The sequence below is a fragment of the Balaenoptera physalus genome, assembly GCF_965194825.1.
Source record: "Balaenoptera physalus genome assembly, chromosome: 2".
NCBI classification, from domain to species: domain Eukaryota; kingdom Metazoa; phylum Chordata; class Mammalia; order Artiodactyla; family Balaenopteridae; genus Balaenoptera; species Balaenoptera physalus.
Genome location: NC_138883.1, coordinates 8,670,964 through 8,694,552, shown reverse-complemented (window position 1 = coordinate 8,694,552; position 23,589 = coordinate 8,670,964). Strand labels below are relative to the sequence as shown.

The window sequence follows — 23,589 nt, the reverse complement described above, 5'->3', positions numbered from 1 at the left end:
AATGATAGAATCTGGCTAGCTAAAGCATTTTCAAGAGAATTAAATCACTATAAAAATAAGCAGTAGTTTTTAGAATGCTTTATTTGAGCTTAAAGGAACATAGTGTCCCTAGCATCTGCGGGCTTAGCAGTTTCCGTAGCTCTAACACACGGAGCCTGGCCTTTTTTCTCTCATAGGATGATTCTGAGATTCCATTTACTGAAGAGGATTATCGAAGAAGAAAGCACCATCCTAATTTTCTGGACCACATAAATGCTGAAAAAACGGTTCTCAAGTTTGGGAAAAAGGTAAGTCTCGAGTAGTAGAACCTTTAGGGTAAGAAAAGCTCTTTTGGAAGCAGCTTACAATGCACATGGTCAGGACTGTTCCACATACTCTACATGTATCATGTCAGCTCGCTCCCCACCTCTGTATTTAGTTCCCACGTCCTTACACCCACAGAGCTCCGACCTTCAGGCTCCCCCAAGAGGCACTGTCCCAGGTCCTGCCCCACGTTCTGTTCCAGCCCCCTAAGATGGAAGCCTTGTATGGAGTCCCCAGCAGAGCTCAAGCCCTCACCTCCTAAGGGGTCTGTAGGTCCAAAGAGTCCCTTGGTCCAGAAGAGGCAAATAACTCAGAGTGGGAATGGGGAAGAGGGAACCACATTTTCCCTTTTTCCAGACTCGATCTCATTAGTTTCTTACAGCAACTCTGAAAAGTGCATATAAACCTCATCTTACAGGGAATTCCCTGCTGGTCCAGTGATTAGGACTCAGCGCTTTCACTGCTGAGGGCCCGGGTTCAATCCCTGGTCAGGGAACTAAAATCCCACAAGCCGAGCAGCCAAAATAAATAAATAGCGTTGGTGGTATAGTGGTGAGCATAGCTGCCTTCCAAAATAAATAAATAAAAATAAAAATAAACCTCATCTTGCAAACAAGGAGACGGAAGCTTCCAGAGGTTAAGGAACTCGCTCAAGGTCGCATAGCTAGGATTTGCTGAGCAGTGTGCTGAGCACTTCTTAGCCTCGTCTGATCTACTCCTGACAACAACTGTCTCGTGTACATACATAATTATTCCCATTTCACAAATGCAGACACTGTGGGAAAGAGCGGAGCTGGGATTCAAAGCTGGATCCATCAGATACCAAAGCCTGTGGGTTTTGTTCTTATTTTTTCCTGACTCCAAAACTCCGTCATTCAGTAGTTGATCGTGACACGTCCATGTCACTGATTACTGACACACCTCTAGCTGGGAAGTTCACGTAAACAAAAAGAAGAGCTTATTAGCCTTCTGTTGCAGCAAAAGTTATCATTTTTAAATCCATATATTATAAAATTGTTTTATTTCTCTTATCTTTTATCAAAATAGATGACAGGAATGCCCTGGTGATGAATAAGTAGTAACAACAAAAAATTATTGAGGGCTTGCTTACCATGTACCAGGCACTGCGCCAGATGTATTACTTACAGTACCTCATGTAATCCTCCTATATCTCATATGTAATCCTCACAGTTCTGTGAATTAGGTGCTATCATCATCATCCTCATTTAACTTAGGTAGAATTTATACAAAACGCCTAAACCTCTAAAGGTTCCATCCACTGCATTTTTCCCATTATCGGAAGACCTACGGTAGTGATATGCAATGATAGTTCTAAGGTGACACCTAGTGGTCCCAGACAATATTACAGTAGGAACTTGGTCCTTCAATTCTGTCCTACTAGTAAATGTTTTTATTTTATTTAAAAAAATTTTTTTTACTTGGCAATACAAACACTGTGAATATAAAATATTTGAAGGAAAAAACATGGGATTAGGCATTCTAGTCCCTTTTCTACCCGTTAACTTATCACCTTAGCCAAGTCATTCAACTTTTGGAGTTAAATAAGTAAAATAAAGGGGTTAGACTAGAAAATCTAAATTTCTTCCAACTCCAAATCCTACAACTATATTATTTTATTAAACTTTGAACATTGCCCCAAATAGGAAATTCATGATTTCTTGATCATTTATTTCAAATTCACTGATTGAGAAGGCATGATCACACATTCAAAAATAATGGATGTGAATGATAGTCTAAAATGGAGAAATAGGGAATTCCCTGGTAGTCCAGTGGTTAGGACTCTGCGCTTCCATTGCAGGGGCCACGGGTTCGATCCCTGGTCTGGGAACTAAGATCCCACAAGCTGTGTGGCACAGCCAAAATAAATAAATAAATAAATAAAATAAATTAGAGAAATAGTGTCATCTTAATATCTTTTTTATCATAAAAACATTAAATATGTCCCATGCTCTAAATTATACGATCAAAATTTAATTTCAAAAATTATTTTTTTAATCCCAAGCTTTCCTAATCACTCTTTTCTGAACAATTAATAAGATAAGGTTGATCTGGCCAACTTGGTCATCTTTAATAACCCTTCTGTAACCTAGTGTTTTTCATCAAATAGGTAGAACCTTGGAAGGAATCATTTAACTCATATCCGTTAAGATCTTGCTATGTAACAGGCACTGTGGCTCAGAGCTGGCCTCACAGCCATGAACAAAACAGACGTGGTCTCTGCACTCCTGGGGCTGGATGTCCAGTGTTCATCAACTGTCACCACATGTGCAGTAATCACATTTATATTTACATGCTATATTATAAACACAAGAGGGTGGACCAGTTTAGTTTTTGAGGCAAGTTCATAGGCTTTTTAAATCCTTTGGGGCATTTTCACATCACTTTCCCTAGGACAGGTAGGAAGAGCCAGGGGACTGGGTCACCTTGTCCTTGCCTCTCTTAACCACTCGTCCAGATGTACAGGAATGTAGGTCAGCTATGGTGATATGGTTCCTCCTCAAAAAGCTCACTCAGAGACCCCAGTTCTCTCATATCAGTGATGAGGGTGTGTGTGAGGGGGGATTTTCTGGTCTCTACTTGGGTTCCATCCTCAGTTCATGATTGTCTCTTCAACTTACCAACATCCAACCTTCCCAAATCGAATCACAGTGGTGATGGAGGGTGTCTGTATTGATAATTCTACTTCTGACACCAACTACAGCGTTCTAATTGGATGATGAATTAGCAAGAAGAGGCCGGTCAGAGTACACATATGCTCACAAATCACACTCTCCCGGGTTAGATTAAATCCCCAGTGTAATTAACCAAAGATTAAAAATCTCAAGTGGGGCGGCTCATGAGTCAAATGTTTAATGGAACCTAAACAGATCTTTGTTGGTCATTGCACCTTTTATACTTGGACCTCACATTAGCAATACAGAAAAAATTGCACCAGCCATTGCATGAGTCTCTTTGGATTGTTCAGTTAAACATCATCAAAGCCACGTGGTTATTGGATTATGAGAGTAGAGAGCATCAGAGGAAGAGAATCAGTGCCCAGGTATCCCTAAGTATTACCTCTGCCTTAAGCTTTTCAACATGCCAAAAAGCCTGTTTCTACACAGTGTAGCTGCTAGTACCTTGATGACAGTAAAAAATAGTTGAGTATTGAGGCAAATTCTCCCAGCACCTAAATTACTCCTCCTGGATGAAGGGAACTCCATGTCTATTAAAATCCTCATATTAAGGCCCATCACCAAATTCCTTGGTTCTACATATGTCCCCCTCCCCTACTAGGTAATTAAAGACCATCATGGAAGGACAGATTTTTATATCTTCCTTTGCCTTTAGGTGCCCGGCATAGAACTTAAAGGTGGTAAACCTTCACAAATAATAAACTCTGGCTTTCATTTAATTGAGTCCCAATTAAATTTTAATAGTGGTCAGTGGGGTTGAGTTCCCCGCCTTTTAAGAGATACTCTTTTTGTCCTAAGCAGTACATTAGGAGCTTGAAAGAGGTGATGAGACTTACTGAAGTGCTCATTTAAAATAATCACTAAAAATAATCTGATTCAATGTAGTTCATAATAATATATTTAGCTTTTTTCTTGCATTTTATCTAATAGGTCAGAAAATTTGCCACTTACGTAGTTGCTGCTGGACTTCAGTATGGAATGGAAGGAGGCATCTTACATGCTTTTTTTAAGGTATGACTTTTCCATGGCTATAACTTTTTTTTTTTTTAAGTGTTTTACATTAAGGTTACACAATTTGAAGGTTATATACTGGCTAGGCCCGTTTAATAGCAGAAAGTTAAGGAAAATATGGATGTCTAACATAACTACCTTTTTTTCTTGTATTTCCCACTCTCAGAATAATAAAGAAAAAAATGGATCTCCTTTCACTCATGAGACAAATGTTGATCCAGTGCCTGCCATGTACCAGAAACCATTGTAGATACTGGGAACACAATAAAGTCCCTGCCCTTGTGGAACTAACATTCTAGTGGGTGGAGAAGAAGAGTGATAGATAATAAACAAGTTAGCCAGTAAACAGAGTGTTTCAGATGTTGAAAAATAATCTGGAAAACAATGAAGCAGAGAAAGGTAGATAGAGCATGTGGGGCTAGGGTTGGGGGGTTATGTCTTTATATGATGGTTGAGGCAGGCCTTTTTTTAAAATTTTATTTTTATATTTATTTTACTGTAGTATAGTTGATTTACAATGTTGTGTTAATTTCTGCTGTACAGCACAGTGATTCAGATATATATATAAATATATATTTGTATATATATAGATATTCTTTTTCATATTCTTTTCCATTATGGTTAATCACCAGATATTGAATCTAGTTTCCTGTGTTATACGGTAGGACCTTGTTGTTTATCCATTCTGTATATAATAGTTTGCATCTGCTAATTCCAAACTCCCACTCCATCCCTCCCACATCCCTCCTCTCCCTTGGCAACCACAAGTCTGTTCTCTATGTCTGTGAGTCTGTTTCTGTTTCGTAGATAAGTTCATCTGTGTCATGTTTTAGATTCCACATATAAGTGATATCATATGGTATTTGTCTTTCTCTTTCCAACTTACTTCACTTAGTATTATCATCTCTAGGTCCATCCATGTTGCTGCAAATGGCATTATTTCATTCTTTTTTATGTCTGAGTAGTATTCCATTGTATATATGTCGCACATCTTTATTCATTCATCTATCGATGGACATTTAGGTTGTTTCCACGTCGTGGCTATTGTGAATAGTGCTGCTATAAACATAGGGGTGCATGTATCTTTTTGAGTCATAGTTTTGTCTGGATATATGCCCAGGATTGCTGGATCATATGGCAACTCTATTTTTAGTTTTTTGAGGAACCTCCATACTGTTTTCCATAGTGGCTGCACCAATTTACATTCCCACCAACAGTGTAGGAGGGTTCCCTTTTCTCCACACCCTCTCCAGAATTTGTTATATGTAGACTTTTTAATGATGGCCATTCTGACCAGTGTGAGGTGGTACCTCACTGTAGTTTTTTTTTTTTTTTTTTTTTTTAATTTATTTTATTTATTTATTTTTGGCTGCATTGGGTCTTCGTTGCTGTGCGTGGCTTTCTCTAGCTGCGGTGAGCGGGGCCTACTCTTCATTGCTGTGCGCAGGCTTCTCATTGCAGTGGCTTCTCTTGTTGCGGAGCACAGGCTCTAGGTGCACGGGCTTCAGTAGTTGTGGCACGCAGGCTCAGTATTTGTGGCTCACGGGCTCTAGAGCGCAGGCTCAGTAGTTGTGGCTCACGGGCTCAGCTGCTCCGTGGCATGTGGGATCTTCCTGGACCAGGGCTCGAACCCGTGTCCCCTGCATTGGCAGGCGGATTCTTAACCACTGCGCCACCAGGGAAGCCCCTCACTGTAGTTTTGATTTGCATTTCTCTAGTAATTAGTTGAGCATCTTTTCACGTGAGGAGGGCCTTTCTAATGATGTGACATTTGAGCAGACAGTGAAAGGCAATGGGGAGCCAGCTAAGTGGCTTCCTAGGGAAAGGCAGTGGGCATTGCAAGTGCAAAGAACCAAGGCAGAAACGTGCTGGCTGGGTTAAGGAGCAGCAAGAAGACCAATGTGGCTAAAAGTGCTGGAGGATGGTGGGTGATGGAGTCAAAGAGGTGATGGAGGAGCCAGGTGGATCCCAGCTTTGTAGCCCATTGTGAGGGTTTGGGCTTTTATTCTGAGTGGGTTGGGAAACAGACTATTTTGAGCATAGAAGTGGCCTAATCTGTCTTAAGTTTTCAAGGATAACGCTGTTCTTCTGGTGAGTTGAGAATGTACTGTAGGGGGGCAAGAGCAGGGTAGTGCCTAAGACCTGGGTGGAAATGGTGGAGATACTGAAGATTGTTGGGATTTGGGTTGTTTTGAAGATGAAGCCAATGGGATTGGTTCAAAGCTTGGATGTAAGGGTGACAGAAAGAAAGTAAAAGATGACTTTAAGGATTTTGGTGCAAGTAACCGGAAGTAGGGAGTTGCTGTTTACTGAGATGGGGAAAACCGGGAAGGGACAGATTAGGGCGAGGTATGCAATCAATGGGAAGTTCAGGAGCTCAGCTTAGACACGTTGAGTTTGAGATGGCTGACATCCAAGTGTCGATACTCAGCAGGGAGGGAGTTGGACATTGCACTGGAAGGTGGGAGTTGTGTTTGGAGATTATGGAGGTAGTCAGGACTAGAGTTATAACCTTGGAAGCCATCAGCATATGGGTGGAATTTAAAACCATAAGACTGGATGACATCACCTAGAGAATGAGTATGGAGAAGAGAAGAGGTCTCAGGGCTGAGTCTTGGGACACTCCTATATTTGGAGATTTACAAGGATATGGGAGGGAGTCGGGAAAGGCAGCTGAGGAGGAGTTCCCAGTGAACCAAGAGGGGAGTGTAGAAAAAGACACGTGAAAGAAGTGTTTCTAAAACGAAATAATGACCAACCATGTCACACACTGCAGATAATCAGGTAAGATGAGACTGGAGGATTGACCTGGATATTTTTGGAATTGGGTAGAACAAAAGCCTGATATGAGTAGGTTCAAGAGGGAGCACGAAGAGAGGAAGTGGAGATGGTGAGAATAGAGAAGCATTCTGAGAGATTTTACTGTAAAATGGGGCAGAAAAAGAAAGCAGGAGCTAGAAAAAGAAGTGTCAGGAAAGTGTTGACTGGTTGGTTTTTTAATACAAGAGATATGACAGCTGAAGAGGATGAGCTAAAGAAAGCTCTTTCTCTCTGCCCATGCTCAGCTAGCTTTTACCTACCTGACCACCGGGTGCTGGCCTTCCAGGCCTCTGCCGGGGACCCTCTTGTCTTCTCCATCTACACTCTTTCCCTGGGTTGGGCTGTTCAAGTCCATGACTGGTGCCAATGACTCTCAAACGTCAGTCTCCAGCGGGACTCTCTCTCCTTAGTTCTCACTCTGCAGATCCATCACCTCAACTTGGATGTTTCACAAATCCAAACTACATCGACAATCACCCCCATACCTGCAGGTCCTCCAGGGCCCCACCTCAGAAAATTGGACCACCTTCCACCCAGCTGCACCAATCAGAACCCAACTCCTTCCTCTTTCTCATCCATCACAAGATCCCCAAGTCCGCTAGAGACAACCTCCCCAATATCTCCCTTCTCTCCAACCCAACACCTCCAACTCCCCACCCAAAGGCTAGGAGAAACCCTCTCTTGTCCTCACCTGTCATGACCTCCGTCTCTTCATTTAAACTCTTACTTCCCATCATCCCTTCACAAGGCAACCAAAGCAAATCCAATGATGTCACTTCCCTGCTTAAAACCCTTCAATGGTTTCCCCAAGTCCAAAATATCTTACAAGATCCAGTGGTCTGCTGTGGCCCCAACCCCTACCTCTTTCACGCTTGAAAAGCAATATAAAATCATCTAGTACATGACAGTTAAACAGTACCCAGACTATCTATTTATTTACTGAAATATTTAATGAAGGGAAAAGGCAAGGATTTGGACTCTGAAGATCAGGGTTCAAATCCAGTCTAAGGGACTCATCAGAAGTGTAATGTCCTGGAGGATACTTTATCCACTAAGCATTTCATCTACAAACTGATGATAATTACCCCCAGCCAGTGGGGGTAATTTTAAATTTTAATTCTCACTTTTATGAGAATTAAAGACACCATGCATACTAAAGTATTTTCTTTCTATGTAGATGACCGCTAAAGACAGCTGATGAGATTATGATTTCTTGAAAAGTATTTCAGCCCTGAGGTTGCACTTTATTTCTCTTAATAGGATTTGATCAGCAACTAAATCTCATCAGAACTGATTTACAAAACATCTTGAGGCTATTATTTCATCGGATAGATAGATCTTTTTGGATGCCTCTGACTATGGCTCTGTCTGTGAGCTGTAATAGTCAGGCTCACATAACTGGGGAAGATATGCTTTTGCTTTTCTTTCTTTTAGCTAGCTTGGTCGGGTGAGGTCCCTGCATTACCAGTTTTTGGAGATGGAACAAATGTAATTCCAGCAATTCATGTTCTTGATCTAGCAGGGTAAGTATTCTACCAGATATATGACTTCCCGAGAATTAGTTGACTACCATGTGTGTTTCTTACCAAGTGCTAAGACCCCCACGTGTATTATTGTATTTCTTCGTCCCAGCAACCCCAAGCAGAAGGTACTTTTATCATCTCCACTTTGCATCTGATGAAATAGTGTTCATCAGCTAAAAGCTCCACACTTCTGAGAGCAAGTTCAAGTTCACCTTTTAGAAACCTTACCAGCAGAATAGCATGTCTTCCAATTTGGGAAAAGAACTCTTTATATGCATTCTGGGGACCCGGCCCTTTGTCCCAGATGAGACTGATATGTCCAGCCCACCAACTGAAATTCCAGAAATTTGTGAACTATAAACCAGAAGCTTTTTTTCTTTTTTCTTTTTGGCAATTGTTAAGTGATGTTAACACGTGTTTTTCAGACTCACAGAGTATCCCCAGGTCCCCTTCTCCTTCTTTGCAGACACTGACTTAAACACTAAGTCAAGGATAGGGTTCGCTTTATTTGCAGTTCATCGCTTCTACATTTCGAGTTCCAGGGGCTTTATTCTGTCAACTCCTCGGCTCACCCCACAGGAGGGAGCAGCACCTCTCTGGGATTCTTTCTGGTTTCTAGATCCCCCCACCTCTTTCTCTCATCCACCAGCCACTATTAAATTAGTCTCAATCCCAGGCGGATTTACAGATTTACTGGGAAACAATGAAGCTTAAACTTCAGGACCCTCCCCTGCATGGGTCCCTTCTACGCCCCTAAACTTCATTTTTATTATTGTTCTCAAAGAGGGATTCCCTAAGTTGTCTAAGCTTCGGACTCCACACAAAACCTAGATCTGCTCCAGCCAACACTGACACTGGACACGGCAGGGCTGACATGGACCCTTTTTTCCTGCAGAGGTTTTACATGATTACATTATCAGGTTTTAAAGTTGTGAAAGAATCTTACATTATTAAATTAATTAAATTATTCCCATTACACAAGGACTCGGGGGCCCTTGCGGTAGCATTTTTTCCCAACAAGTTTCTTGAAGATTGTCAAATATTTAACAAAGAAAGAAGCTACAAGAGGAAATGTTCTGTGAGATTAATATAAAACAAATATGCAATGGATATTTAGACAGGTGTTTGTTTTATTTTCGTTTGACTGAAAAGGAAGCTGAGATGGAGGTAGAATCTACAGTCTGGTGACAGTTTTCCATTCACTATTGTTTCTCTGGAATTTTTTTCATCTGTATTCAAATCCCTGTTCTGCCTCTCACTAGCTGTGTGAATTTGGGAAAGTTGCTTAATCCCTTTGGGTCTGATTTTCTCATTTGTGAGATGCGGATGATAATAGCCTTACCTGATAGGGTTGTTCTGAGAATTCCACGGGGTAACACCTGGAAAGCCCACAGCACAGGCCTGACGGAGTTCAGCCCTCAGACATGTTGTCCATCATTCATAATCCAGGGTAGGAAATGTAAGCCACTCCGTGCTATGTGACTTAAGGAGCCACAGCTTCCGTGAATCTGTGTTTTACTTTGTGAAACACCTTCCCCAAAGCATTGCTTTGGGACTTTAATGAGCCTCTGGGTAAGCGGACTTCATCAACGCAAGTCCTGTCGGGGCTCAGCTACTCTTGTACTTGGGGCGAATCTGGAGCCAGGTGGACCTGACTTCCAATCCCGGCCCTTCTACCTTCCCCTTAGCTCTTCAGCCCGAGAAATGTCACTTAACTCTTTACCAGCTTCCTTCACTGTAGAGTGGGGACCATCATCCCAACCCTGACCTTGTTGGAAAATAAGATAATTGCTAAATCACCAAACCTGGCATCTGGCCCATGGGGGTGGCATCCAGTGAATTCTCTTTACTACATCTCCTTTTTTTATTCCCTCTGGGGCTGATGTCCCCTGGCGGTCTGCAGAGTGATACAGAACGTCATAGACCACTTGCCAAAGTTCCGTTACCTCGTGGCTGTGGACGAGGCAGTTCATACGCTGGAAGACTTTGTCAAGGTATAGCCATGTCCTCCCAGATTGGATGGCATCTCTTAAATCATTTTACCCTCCCCCCCACCCCCGCCAAAGTATTATAATTATGGAATCAGGAGTGCTAACAAGACCGGGGACTCCTAAAATACAATATCCTTAAACCCAAGCTTGCTATTTGTATCTGCAGTATATGTATTGGGAAATTACAACCACAATGTTTTTTTCTCCAGTATATGCATGGAGGGGAGCAAAAAAAGTCCACTGTAGGGCTCACACACACACACAAATTACACACCGCGATACTAAAATCTATCCGTGACTTGTTCCCCAAAGTACTCATATGGTCAAGTTCACCAAACCTACTGGCGGCTTCCAGGAGCTCTGCGTCTCTGAGGGCCCCCTTTCCTATCTGGGCTGCTCTGGCTAAAGCCACCTGTCACCTTATGGCCCAGCTGGCCCAGCCAGTGCGGCCTTCTCTCGCCCTTTCCTTGGCCACCCCTACTAATTTTTAAGATTCAGCTCAGACATCTTCCTCTGCACCCTCCTGGCTCCATCCCACCTCCCCCATGGGCAAGCACCTCTCTTCCAGACACCTAGCATCAGACAATACACACAAGCATCTGTCTCTCCCTTTTCAGACTGGGGGCTCCCTGAGGGCAGAGATCGGGCCTTATTCATCTCTGTGCTCGTTAACTACGTGTGGAACAAATAAACCAGTGAATATCCTCAGGGATCTCCCCCGTTGCTTTGCAAATTTTTTTTTTTTTGTATTCAGTTATGTTTATATTCATTTGAGAAATTTTATATTGAAATCTTACAGGTCAACCAAATAATATTTCTATTTTTCTCTAACAGTGCATCAGTAAAAGTACTGGCCCTGGGAAAATCCAGAAAGTACCCAAAGAAAATGCTTTCCTAACCAAGGACTTAACAGTTAGTATATAAGAGATTCCTTTTTTCTACTCTTGTCCTGAAGGTGTTGGTTCTTGAGGGATTTGGAGTCAGAAGACCTGGCTTCCAAGTTCATTTCAGCTGCTCCTGCACCGCTGAGAGTCTTAGCTATCGCAACTTCCTCTTCACCTCTGTGAGCCTGTTGTTTTTTGTTTTTTCTTTTTTTGAAAAACCCTCAGAGGTTGTGGTCAGAAAATGTATTTGAAAGCTGTCTGATGTGTAAAATGCTATACAAACCCTGCGTGTTGCTCTCTTTGGCCTCTTTCAAAAATTCAAACAGGAGGCTGAATTTCTGATTCCATCACAGCAGCAACGAAAGTACAGTTTTAGTCATGCAGTGCATTCTTCCAGCTTGTTTTAGAATATAATATTTTTAGGAATAAATTGCAACAAAACAGTGCATTGGAACATGTTTCTGAAAGAACTGATATCATTGGTTGCCTCTGCGGAGCAGAGCTGGGTGGGTGGTGATGGGGAACAAAGGGAGTGCTTTCCCCTCTACTTTTTTTTTAATTGAAATATAGTTGATTTCCAATGTTGTGCTAGTTTCAGGTGTACAGCAAAGTGATTCAGTTATACATATATATATATTTTTTCCAGATTCTTTTCCCTTATAGGTTATTACAAAATACTGAGTAGAGTTCCCTGTGCTATACAGTAGGTCCTTGTTGGTTATCTATTTTATATATGGCAGTGTGTATAAGTTTCCCCTATACTTTTTGTTCTTTTGGATTTTGAACCGTGTGTTTGCACTACTCAAAAAATAGGTAGTATTAAAATTTGTAAAAAAAAAATTTAAAAAAAGGAAGAAGGAAACCTTCCACTTGGGCTTCTAGTATCTCCCTACTCTTTGAGTTGCTTGTGTCACTGTACAAGCCAGGATGCTGCCCGTCACAAGAGAGCAGATGTGGGGGAAGTTTAGGGTCACAGAGTCTCATGGCAGGTGCTCTGTCAAAACTTAGAGCTGCCTTAGTGGACGGCCATGTTTAGTGAACGTGTTCATATTTTTTTCTTGAGTAACTTCAGTGATTTGGGTTTGTTATAACTTTCAAGTGGGAAAAAAAAAAGGACAAATCTCTAATGTTCCTTTATCTCTTAGCAAGAGGATATTGACCATTTACTGGTCAATTTGAGAATGGAAACACTCTTTGTGAAGGAAAATTTTAACATTCGATGGTTCGCCCAAGCAGGATTTGTGGAAAATATCAACAGTATCCTCAAAGAGTACAAGCAAAGCAGAAGATTATTGGTAACTATAACCACTTCCTGTTTAAGCTTCTGATTTAAGCAAAGTAAATGAAACTTCTGGTGTAATTACACCAATGAAAGTACTTTTTCAAATGTCTGAATTTCTAAATTCAAGTTCTTTTTCAATCTTTTTTTTTTTGGCCACACCACGCAGCTTGCGGGATCCTAGTTCCCCAACCAGGGATCAAACCCGTGTCCCCTGCAGTGAAAGCGTGGAGTCCTAACCACTGGACCACCAGGGAATTCCCTCAAGTTCTTTTTCAAATTTAACCTATTGCCCAGGCCAAAAAAATCTACCTCTATACTCTATTGATACTTGCCAACTGAATATTAAAAATTTTTAAGTAGACAGAGATGATTGTTATGCTTGACACAAATTGAACATGACAGTAAGCCCCAGACTGATTGTCACGGAGTTGTCCCTATAAGGGAAAATGTCTGGTACCTTACTGGTCTGCCTGTTTCACCCCGGGTATACATCTGGGAAAGGGTAGGTAAGAGGTTGGGGACGTCTGATGATTACTTTGATCTTTTCTTGTTGGCCAGGGGATTTGCCAGTCATTTTAATCACCACAACTTTTCACAGATATTCGTATCTACATATTATAGACGAGGAAACCAAGGCTCAGAAGATGGAGCAATTTCTTCAAGGTCACACAGCTAGTCAGGGATTCAGATTAGCTAAGATGCCAACTTAGCTAGAATGGCCTTACTATGCAGCCTCCACACACCCCTCTCTGAAATCAGGTAAATGCAGCGCTTGCCCAGATCTTTGGATTTATCCCAGGGAGGCATTCCAAAGATGAGAGTAAATATGACATGAGAAGGCATTTTGAAAACTATAGTCTATGAGTAACAGGTGCCATCAGAGTTGAATTGCCATCGTGCATGGAAATACTGCATAAAAGCAAGTAGAGTTGCCATTGTATCCTAAGAACCATATTCTCCTGAAAAGCATGCCTTGTTGAGAATCAGTAAAAGATGTGCCGCTTTAAAAACTAGAAAGAAAAAAATTAAAAAAATTTTTTAAGTAAGTAATTAAAAAAAAAAAAAAGGATGTACCACTTTGCAAAAGAAACAATGATCCGAGACTTCCCTGGTGGTTCAGTGGTTAAGACTCTGCACTTCCAGTGCTTCCACTGCAGGGGGCGCCGGTTTGATCCCTGGCTGGAGAACTAAGATCCCATATGCTGTGTGGCACGGCCAAAAAGTTTTTTTAAAAATTAAAAAAAAAAAAACAATGATCCTTTTAAGCATCTGAGACACCCACGATGGCTCTACTTGGAGACTGTCCCGAGGCACAGAGCAACCTGAGAGGTTAGACTAGTACTGTCATTTGTGGGTCAACGTAAAACAACACCCAGTCAGAGCAGAGACGGGACAAGACACCTTAAAGAGACCATAAGGTTCCTGATTAGCAAAACTGGACAGGACATGATAGAAGGAGTAAGCATATCTAAAAATTAAACTGAGTCTATCCATCCCTGGGGACATTGGTCAGCTTGGCAGCATAGAACAGGAAACACGACCAAGGACAATGTAGACAGTGCCACACCAGCGACATCCAGCAAGATGGAGCCTCAAGCCAAGGGCCTCCACAACTCCAGTTCCTTTAGCAAGCCAAAGTCATCCCCGTGCAGACAGGTGCATCCAATCACCTTGACCTAATACCATTCAAAAGTCCAGTCATCCAACTCTCCTTGGTCTGATCAAAGCTCATCAAGCTACTTTCTAAACGTGTCTGCCTTGAGGGGTAAATGTGCCAAACACGTGCACTTGGAGCGTTCTGAGTTCAGTGGCAACCCTACTTCTCATTATAACTGAATAAACTACCATTCTGGTTTTGTACCCGGATGAGGTGAGCTTACCCCTGGAGACAGATCCGCCCTTGGTGTGTGGATGAAACAAGGCACATGAACCTGCCCAGTTGACAGCCGGACCTCAGGCCTTGGTGACTGCACCATGCCTACCTCGGAGCCCAGCCCTGTCCATCAAGACTCAGCTCCAGAGATGCTCTCCTGACCGCTGGCACCCTCCACTGCCCGCCATCTTGGTCATTGCCATCACCCTGAGAGAGCCTGTCCCTAAGCAGACAGGGTCATTCACGTCCACCACGCCCTACCCAGCACCACTGCAGTAGCCCTGCTCACTCCCTTCACAGCCTCGGCTTCCTCATCTGACAAATAGTAGTAATAACAATAGTAGTAGTAGTAATAATAATGATAGTAGTAATAATAACGACAACCAACTCTGTGCATGAAATTATGTAGTCTTTAAGCACATGGACACTCTGCCCATGGAAATGCTTTTCAATGGCATGATTTAAAAAAACATTTTTTTTAATTTAAAATTTTAAAAATTTGCCTTGCAAAATACCAGGCTTTAGTTTCACAACAGTTTGGACCATTTTGAAAGAAATGACTATTTGTCACCGATGTTTTTATTTCTATTAGAAATAAACATTTGCTCACCAGTTATGAATGTGATGAGCTTCTAGAAACTTTTTTAAAAAATGAGTGTATTTTTCAGATGTAGAGAACAGACGTATGGACACCAAGGGCAGGAAAGCGGGGGGTTCAGGGGTGGGGTGGGGTGGTGGTGGTGGGATGCATTGGGAGATTGGAATTGACATATATACACTAATATGTATAAGATAAATAACTAATAAAAAATAAAATTTAAAAAAATGGGTGTATTTTTAAAAACTAGGATAAATTAACTGTTTTCATTTATTTTTATTATTTTTTTTAATTAACTGTTTTTAAAAAGAAAAGTTTAATTAAAGACCAGGTTTAGTCCAGAAACAATGTTCATCAGGCAATAAATTAAGCACCCTGCATAGTGGACCAGAAATTCTATTTCTCTGCTGCCTTTACAGGAGTAGCTCCACAAAGGTGAAACTGGTAGCATGTGATGCTTGAGTACTTGGTTCACATCCTGCTGAGTGTCGTGTGCCCCGTGCCCAGCTCAGGGCACGTAGTGGATGCTCATTAAACACCAGGAGGAAGTGACTCTGGGGTCTTGATGGAGGAGTGAGAGTCAGCCTGCAGGATCCCGAGACTTAAAAGGGCCGACCCTTGAAATAAAGAACACTGTCTAGCTACAGATGGTTCAGAGCTCCCTGTATGATGCTTATTCTCCTCTTTTAGCCCATCAAAATTTGCATTCTTGGTCCTCCTGCTGTGGGAAAATCCAGCATCGCTGAAGTGTTGTCCAAATACTACAAACTGCATCACATTAAATTGAAGGATGTCATTTCCGAAGCCATAGCAAAACTGGTAACACTTTTAACTACTTTACTGGGAATTTTTATATTTTAAAAATGCTTTGTCTTAGTCATAATTAAGAAATCACTAATTTTCCATGGCATCCTACAAAGAGATTTGTTATTTTAATTGGATTTTGTTGTTGACTCCATTATGAAAACACAGAAACCCACATGGCTTTTCCTCTGGAAGCGTCTTTCATGGGTCGCCCTTAAAATTTAGCCTTTCTCCAGCTGTTGCTCAAAATATATCTTGCATTCTCTCTATTGACTGGAACATTTTCATTTTTTTTTTAATTCTTTTTTTTTTAAACTGAAGTATAGTTAATGTACAATATTATATAACTTACAGGTGTACAGTGTAGTGATTCACAATTTTTAAAGCTTATGCTCCGTTTATAGTTATTAAAACGCATTGTCTACATTCCCCATGTTGTACAATATATCCTTATTGTAGTTTATTTTATACCTAATAGTTTGTACCTCTTAATCCCCTGCCCCCTACCTAGCCCATTGCCCCTTCCCTCTCCTCACCAGTAACCACTAGTTTGTTCTCTACATCTGTGAGTCTTCTTCCTTTTTGTTATATACACTAGCTGTAGTTTTTAGATTCCACATATAAGTGATGTCATACAGTATTTGTCTTTCTCTGTCTGACTTATTTCACTTAGCATAATGCCCTCCATGTCCATCCATGTTGCTGCAAATGGCAACATTTCATTCTTTTTTATGGCTGAGTAGTATTCCATTGTATGTATGTGTATGTGTGTGTATATATATATATATATATACACACACCATATCTTGTTTATCCATTTATCTGTTGATGGACAGTCTGCTTCCATATTTTGGCTACTGTAAATAATGCTGCTATGAAATTTGGGGTGCACATATCTTTTTGAATTAGTGTTTTTGTTTTTTTCGGATATATACCCAGGTTTTTTTACTCTTGATGTATGTTTCTCAGGGTATTATCAGACCGTTTATCAATAGCTTAAAAAAAAAAAGACTATTTTCTTAGTGCAGTCTTAGGTTCACAGCAAAGTTGAGAGGAAGGTACAGAGATTTCCCCTACATCCCCTACCCCTTGCACGGGCAGCCTCCCCCATTATCATTAAACCCCACCAGAGTGGCACATGTGTTACATCGATGAACTTATATTCACATATCATATCACCTAAAGTCCGTAGTTGACATTACGGCTCCCTCTTGCCGTTGTACATTCTATGGGTTTGGACAAATGTATCGTGAAATGTGTCCACAATTACAGGATCATACAGAGTAGTTTTCACTGCCCTGAAAATCCTCTGTGCTCTGCTGTCCCTCCTTCTCCCCAAATAGCTGCTTTTCATCATTTTATTGGGAATGGTAGGTACTGAGGTACATTTCCAAAAGTGATTATTAAAAGTCTTGATTGCTACAAAATGTGTGTCCCCCAAGTAAGATCCAACCTGATACCTGGAGAAGTGTTGATTCTTTTTGGTTTGTTTGTTTGTTTTTTGGCTGCGTCACGCAGCTTGCAGGATTAGGATTAGTTCCCCAACCAGGGATCCAACCTGGGCCCCCTGCAGTGGAAGCTTGGAGTCCTAACCACTGGACCGCCAGGGAATTCCTAGAAAAGTGTTGATTCTTAAGTAGTTCTGGCATTAGCACAGGAATAGATTATTCTCCTAAAACAGAGTAAGAAAACCCACGAGGCTCTTATCTGTCTTCGTAGATAGACGCATCCTGACCACTTTTGCACAGCTGTCCTTGAGCATCTCCCCTGTTTGGGTACCAGCCTTTTCCAGGATCACTCGCCAGATGATTTATGAGCAGCCAATCAATGCAGGGCATCATCTGATTTGAATATCCCTGTGGTGTGTAGGAGGCGATCATTACACCTAAGGATGTAGGGGAAGGAGGAGAAGAAGAAGGTGAAGAGGAGGAAGAGGAGGAGAACGTAGAGGATGCTCAGGAACTCTTGGATGGCATCAAGGAAAGCGCGGAGCAGGATGCAGGTAACCGCGCAGCACACGGCCGCGCTGCTTCTGTAACGGTGGGATTTATCTCCTTGTTATAAAAAACTACTTGTTTGCTATTAAAAGTAAAGTACAGGGCTTCCCTGGTGGCGCAGTGGTTGGGAGTCTGCCTGCCAATGCAGGGGACACGGGTTCGAGCCCTGGTCCGGGAAGATCCCACATGTCACGGAGCAACTAAGCCCGTGAGCCACAACTACTGAGCCTGCGCGTCTGGAGCCTGTGCTCCTCAACGAGAGGCCGCGATAGTGAGAGGCCCACGCACCACGATGAAGAGTGGCCCCCGCTCGCCGCAACTGGAGAAAGCCCTCGCACAGAAACGAAGACCCAACACAGCCATAAATAAATAAATTAATTAATTAATTAAAAAAAAAAAAGTAAAGTACAGAAATTATAACAACCACACACACAAAGTCATTCACTATCTCAACCCCGGGGGAAAAACATCCCCATTAACATTTTGTTGACTATTGGTTATAAGATGGGAAAGAATTACCTACGTTTTAAAAAAATCAAATGTGTAGTCATAAATATTTATAAAGCATCAAAAAACATTAATTAAAAGGTAAAGGGCAGGGCTTCCCTGGTGGTGCAGTGGTTAAGAATCTGCCTGACAATGCAGGGGACACGGGTTCGAGCCCTGGCCCGGGAAGATCCCACATGCCGCGGAGCAACTAAGCCCGTGTGCCACAACTACTGAGCCTGCGCTCTAGAGCCCGTGAGCCACAACTGCTGAGCCCTAGTGCCACAACTGCTGAAGCCGGCGCGCCTAGAGCCTGTGCTCCGCAACAAGAGAAGCCACTGCAATGAGAAGCCCGCGCACCGCAACAAAGAGTAGCCCCGCTTGCTGCCACTAGAGAAAGCCCGTGCACAGCAACGAAGACCCAACGCAGCCAAAAATAAATAAATAAATTTAAAAAATAAAAATAAAAATAAATAAAAAATAAAAAAATAAAAGGCAAAGGGCAAATCAGGAAAAAGTATTTGCCACCAATATGACAAAGAGTTAATAGCCTTCATGCATAAAACGCTCAGGCAAACTAATTAGAAAATCATTAAATCCTGAAGAGAAAAAAAAAATGGATGAATAACTTGGACCAGTAATTCATTCATTCAGGAAGAAATACAAATAAATAGAAAAATATTCTTGCCCACAGGGTAATTTTAACCAGTTTGTTGAACACATGCATCCCAGTAAGGTGTCCCTTTAAACTCAAACTCTGGACTCATTCTTTCCCCACCCTTGGATGGAATTTCAGGCTGGTCCCACTGCAGCTCTTAGATAATAAGTAAGTGGGCTCTCTGTTTATTCATGCTTTCAGAAGTCCATTCCAATCAAATAATCACAAACTAAGTTTTGAACTGAGATGTCTTTAAGGGAGCTTGCCACCCAGCAGGAAAGCAGTCAGCAGCAGTTATGAGAAAAATAAGACCACTTCATTTTTACACCTAGATAGTTGAGAACCTCCATCAAACTGGTAATACTGGCATTGGCTATAAACCAGTCCAACGTACAAGCAAGTTTAGACTCTTACTCAATGGAGAATTTCCCCCCCCATCCTATCAAGCACGTTTGGTTTCCTGACTCTTACTTACTTCTCCCATCTTGCTGGGGCTGTCTGATCCTCCAGGGTTGGGCTGGGGCCAGTCGGGGTCAGGGAAGAAGGACAGAGGTATAAACTGGCCCTCCCCCCTGAGGACCGCCCACTGCATTCCCCTGGGGCCCCGCTCTGGACCACCCTCCCCGTCTCAGGTCTTCTGGCACCCCACCCTTTGTCCCTCCAGGCGGTGGTCTTCCCAGCTGCTCTTTGTCAGGAGTAATCCCTTCACACCCTCCACTGAAGTCCTGTTTACCCCTCTTCCTCTCCTTCCCCCAGGCCACTCCAGTCTAGTTTATGGGGTGGAGAAAATGTCTTTGTCTGCATACACTGAGCATCCACTTAAATCAGCTCATCTTCTGAGTCTGGGTTTCTGCTCTGGTGTGGGCTGGGCTAGGTGGAGATGGAATTTGGAATCCCAGAGCAATTGCCCAGAGGAAAAGGTATGCAGAAAACGCAGATCAACACTTTGAGATATGACACTGCCCCTGCCTCGCCTGTGACATTGGGGAATCACTATATTGGTTTTAGAGTTTAATAGCGTCCTGGCTCCTAGCTTTTGGGAGAGGGGAAAAAAACAAAATAAGACATTCCATTGTGAGGACGCCTGTGGAAGGAAGTCTGGCAAGGCCACATGAAAGGGCAGGGGAGTGGGAGTTTTAGGAATCCACAGGTGAACACGGCCATGTGTACATACGCTGTAAGCCTGGGGTGTAGGGCCAGAAACAAACACAGGTGTAGGGCCAGAAACATTTACTGACAGGAACATATAACTGGTCTCTGCAAGGACCCAAAAGTCTTATCCAAGGACTTGGTGTAACAGGATGACGTGAAGTACTGACTGGGCTCTTTTCACGTCCAGGGAGGTGACCACACAGAACAAGATTTATGGCCGAGAGCAGCCACTGCATCACCCAAGTTCAAGAAGGGCCTGTCCTTGGCAGCAGATTCTGTTCTTCCCACAGATGCAAGAGAGGCCAAACTGGGTCAGCAGCCTGTGTCTTCAGAGGCAAACGGGGAGGGAGGCAAGCCTGCCCGCTGTCAGTACGCCCTCCCACCCACTTCCTACAAGACGGCGATACTGCAGTCAGGCCCCTTTAACCTTAGGAAAGTACTTTCTTCTCCAAGTTTGTCCAAAACTCCTTCCTATTCATATTTACCTGAAACTAGAACACGGACCCAGGTCATGTTTAAACAAAATAACACCTGTGAACCCGTGGCATTAACCTATGTAGAAATTTCACAGAATGGGGATGCAGAGGTTAGCGCACTTCTCCCTCACGTGAACCAATGTGTTATCATGTGATTCTAAGGATTCCAGCAAGACAGATCTCACGATCCCACAGTGAGGCACCTCCGTATCCTTTTCTATTCATGATTCCACTCCCGTCGGCCCCTGACCGTTCAGCCAAAATAGGGACTCGGCGAATGCACTAGAATGCACAGAATCCCACTGGTAGGTGGGATTCCAGGTGATCATTGAACTAGTCTTTCAACTTTTCTGTGAGTTTGAAAATAAAAAGTTGGGGAGGGGTATGTATGTAAACGTATCAACTTTTCTGTTGATAGTGTAGTATCTCTACAGTGTATGGGTTATTTTAAAAACCTTGGTTGCAGCTATCTGTTTTTGTTTGTTTGTTTGTTTGTTTTAAGAGGTTATCTGCCTTTTTATTATTGATTTGAAGAAATCCTTTGTATGTTCTGAATATAAATCCTTTGTTGGATATATGTATTATAAGAATCTTCTACTTTTTGTCTTGCTTTTTCGTTTTGCTGTTTTTATCTTTTGATGAGAAGGTCTTAATTTTTTTTTTTAATAAATTTATTTATTTATTTATTTTTGGCTGTGTTGGGTCTTCGTTTCTGTGCGAGGGCTTTCTCCAGTTGCGGCAAGCGGGGCCACTCTTCATCGCAGTGCGCGGGCCTCTCACTGTCGCGGCCTCTCGTTGCGGAGCACAGGCTCCAGACGCGCAGCCTCAGTAGTTGTGGCTCACAGGCCCAGTTGCTCCGCGGCATGTGGGATCTTCCCAGACCAGGGCTCGAACCCATGTCCCCTGCATTGGCAGGCAGACTCTTAACCACTGCGCCACCAGGGAAGCCCCAGCTATCTGTTTTTAAACCGAGTTTTAGTAATTATGAATATGCGTTAATATTAGCATTTTAAATATTACTGTTATTTGAAAGGCAGACTTAAAATTTAAAAAAAAGAGGAAGAAGCAGTGTGGTGTTTTAAAGGCCATCCACATCCACATCCAGGGCTGTGCTCATTCACTTTAAAACAGAATTGACCATCCCCTTCCAAGATGCTCAACGCTGTCCAAGACCATGAGTGTATCTCCAGGAGGTCATGGTTCTCTAGAAAAAGGCACCTGGGCTGGGCCCTTTGTGTACTCACATTCCATAATTATCATAAACTGCTGCTCAAGCTCCCTTCTGGCATAATGAACACTTATTTCTAAAACAAACGGAAATGAATGGCAAAGCTCACTGTCTGAAATAAACCAAATGATGCCTTGGAGGGGGCTGAAGCTAGATTTCCGAGTATGTGCCTTTCCTTACCAACGAAGCCTTTGACAATTGAAAATAGAATGTTTAAATAAAAATTGTCTTTGGATATCAGTGGGTCCCTCAGTAGGGCTCAGTAGTTGTGGCACATGGGCTCGGTAGTTGCAGCACACAGGCTCTCTAGTTGTGGGGCACGGGCTCAGTTGCCCCATGGTATGTGGGAGCTTAGTTCCCAGACCAGGGATTGAACCTGCATCCCCTGCATTGGAAGCCAGATTCTTAACCACTGGACCACCAGGGAAGTCCCCCCTTGACATTTTTAAAATGTGGCTTTAGGGACTTCCCTGGAGGTCCAGTGGTTAGGACTCCGTGCTTCCACTGCAGGGGGCATGGGTTTGATTCCTGGTCGGGGAACTAAGATCTCGCATGCACTGCGTGGCGGAAAAAAAAAAAAAAAAAAAAGAATGTGACTTTATTTCTTTACAGCATCTTGAACCTTATTGAGAAGTAACGTCAAATCATTTTGAGGAATTTCATTATGTTAAATAACACCTTTGATTATTTTTTTTGTCTCTGCCATAATGTTTAAATTTCTGAAAGACACAATTATTTTCTGAATCAGTTACTGCCTAATGATTCGTGTGGCAATGAAAGGTAGAAGGAGAGGTGTTTTAATTAGATCATTTTACTGTCATTAAGAGAGTAATAAAAAGAGACCCCAAATTATTTTATATTGTAGACCCACTGATAAACTGAAAGTATAGTGCTACCCTAGAAAGAGCTTTGGAGATCAATTTCTCAAATTCATCAAGCTTGCATTACTGTAATGTATACATTAAGCCATGTAAGGGCAGGGCTGTGCCTTAGAAATGATAGCTGTTCAACAGTTACATGATAGATGAATATTTTGGAGGAGTTACATCATATTGTCTTGGAAACACTGTGATAGTTTTAGAACAAACTCCTAAATCCTCAGCCCCGGCCCAAGCAACTGCAGGAACCCTGTGTTCATGGCTGGAGAGGGAACTGTCCAGTGGGACGAAGGTCTGAAATGCCCACTGGAAAAGACAGGGAAGAGGGGGCCACGCTCCTTTCTGCAGCCTTAAAGAGAACAGTGCCTTTAAGGGTCAAGATCAAGGTTGATTCTTATTCAAATGCCGCAAATATTTATTGGGCACCTACTATTAATAAAGTGTGTGTAGGGAATTCCCTGACGGTCCAGTGATTAGGACTCTGGGGTTTCACTACCCGAGGGCCATGGTTTGATCCCTGGTCGGGGAACTAAGATCCCACAAGCCGTGCGGTACAGCCAAAAAAAAAAAAAGAAAGGTAAAATAAAAAAAAAAAAAAGATCGTGTGGCATCAGCATGCATGAATACTATCCCACTGAATTCTCACAACAGAAGCATTTATTATCACGTATTAAGGTTATAGAAGCATATATCAAAACAGAATTGAGTAAATCCTGCTGGCAAGTGAGAACACTCTGGATTCCTCCAATTACTCCTCATTCAACTTCAACCAAAAGTTGTGACCACGGAAGGACATTCTGGAAGTGCAGACATAAACATCCGATTCTGTTCTTTCTTGCAGACAAGCTCACTGGGTTCTCCTACTTTATTGGTCATGAGAGTTCATGTGTTGTGTTCAAAATACAAAACCACATATTTTTCACTTTAAT

At 42.3% G+C, this 23,589-nt stretch overlaps 1 protein-coding gene and 1 long non-coding RNA gene across 3 annotated transcripts in view; one reads left to right on the top strand and one right to left on the bottom strand.

Moving 5' to 3' along the window:
- The window catches only part of LOC309655500, a 63,296-nt gene that overhangs the window by 17,941 nt on the left and 21,766 nt on the right, over positions 1 to 23,589 (bottom strand). The gene's annotated exons all lie outside the window — the stretch shown is intronic.
- AK7 (adenylate kinase 7) overlaps positions 1 to 23,589 on the top strand; it is a 59,726-nt gene that overhangs the window by 20,034 nt on the left and 16,103 nt on the right. For both annotated transcript variants that reach the window (XM_082450748.1, XM_082450747.1), the window contains exons 5-12: positions 177 to 287; positions 3,930 to 4,010; positions 8,265 to 8,353; positions 10,257 to 10,347; positions 11,179 to 11,256; positions 12,374 to 12,523; positions 15,672 to 15,800; positions 17,655 to 17,787. In XM_082450748.1, the coding sequence (XP_082306874.1) occupies positions 177 to 287; positions 3,930 to 4,010; positions 8,265 to 8,353; positions 10,257 to 10,347; positions 11,179 to 11,256; positions 12,374 to 12,523; positions 15,672 to 15,800; positions 17,655 to 17,787 (862 nt within the window). The remainder of the gene's footprint in view (positions 1 to 176; positions 288 to 3,929; positions 4,011 to 8,264; positions 8,354 to 10,256; positions 10,348 to 11,178; positions 11,257 to 12,373; positions 12,524 to 15,671; positions 15,801 to 17,654; positions 17,788 to 23,589) is intronic.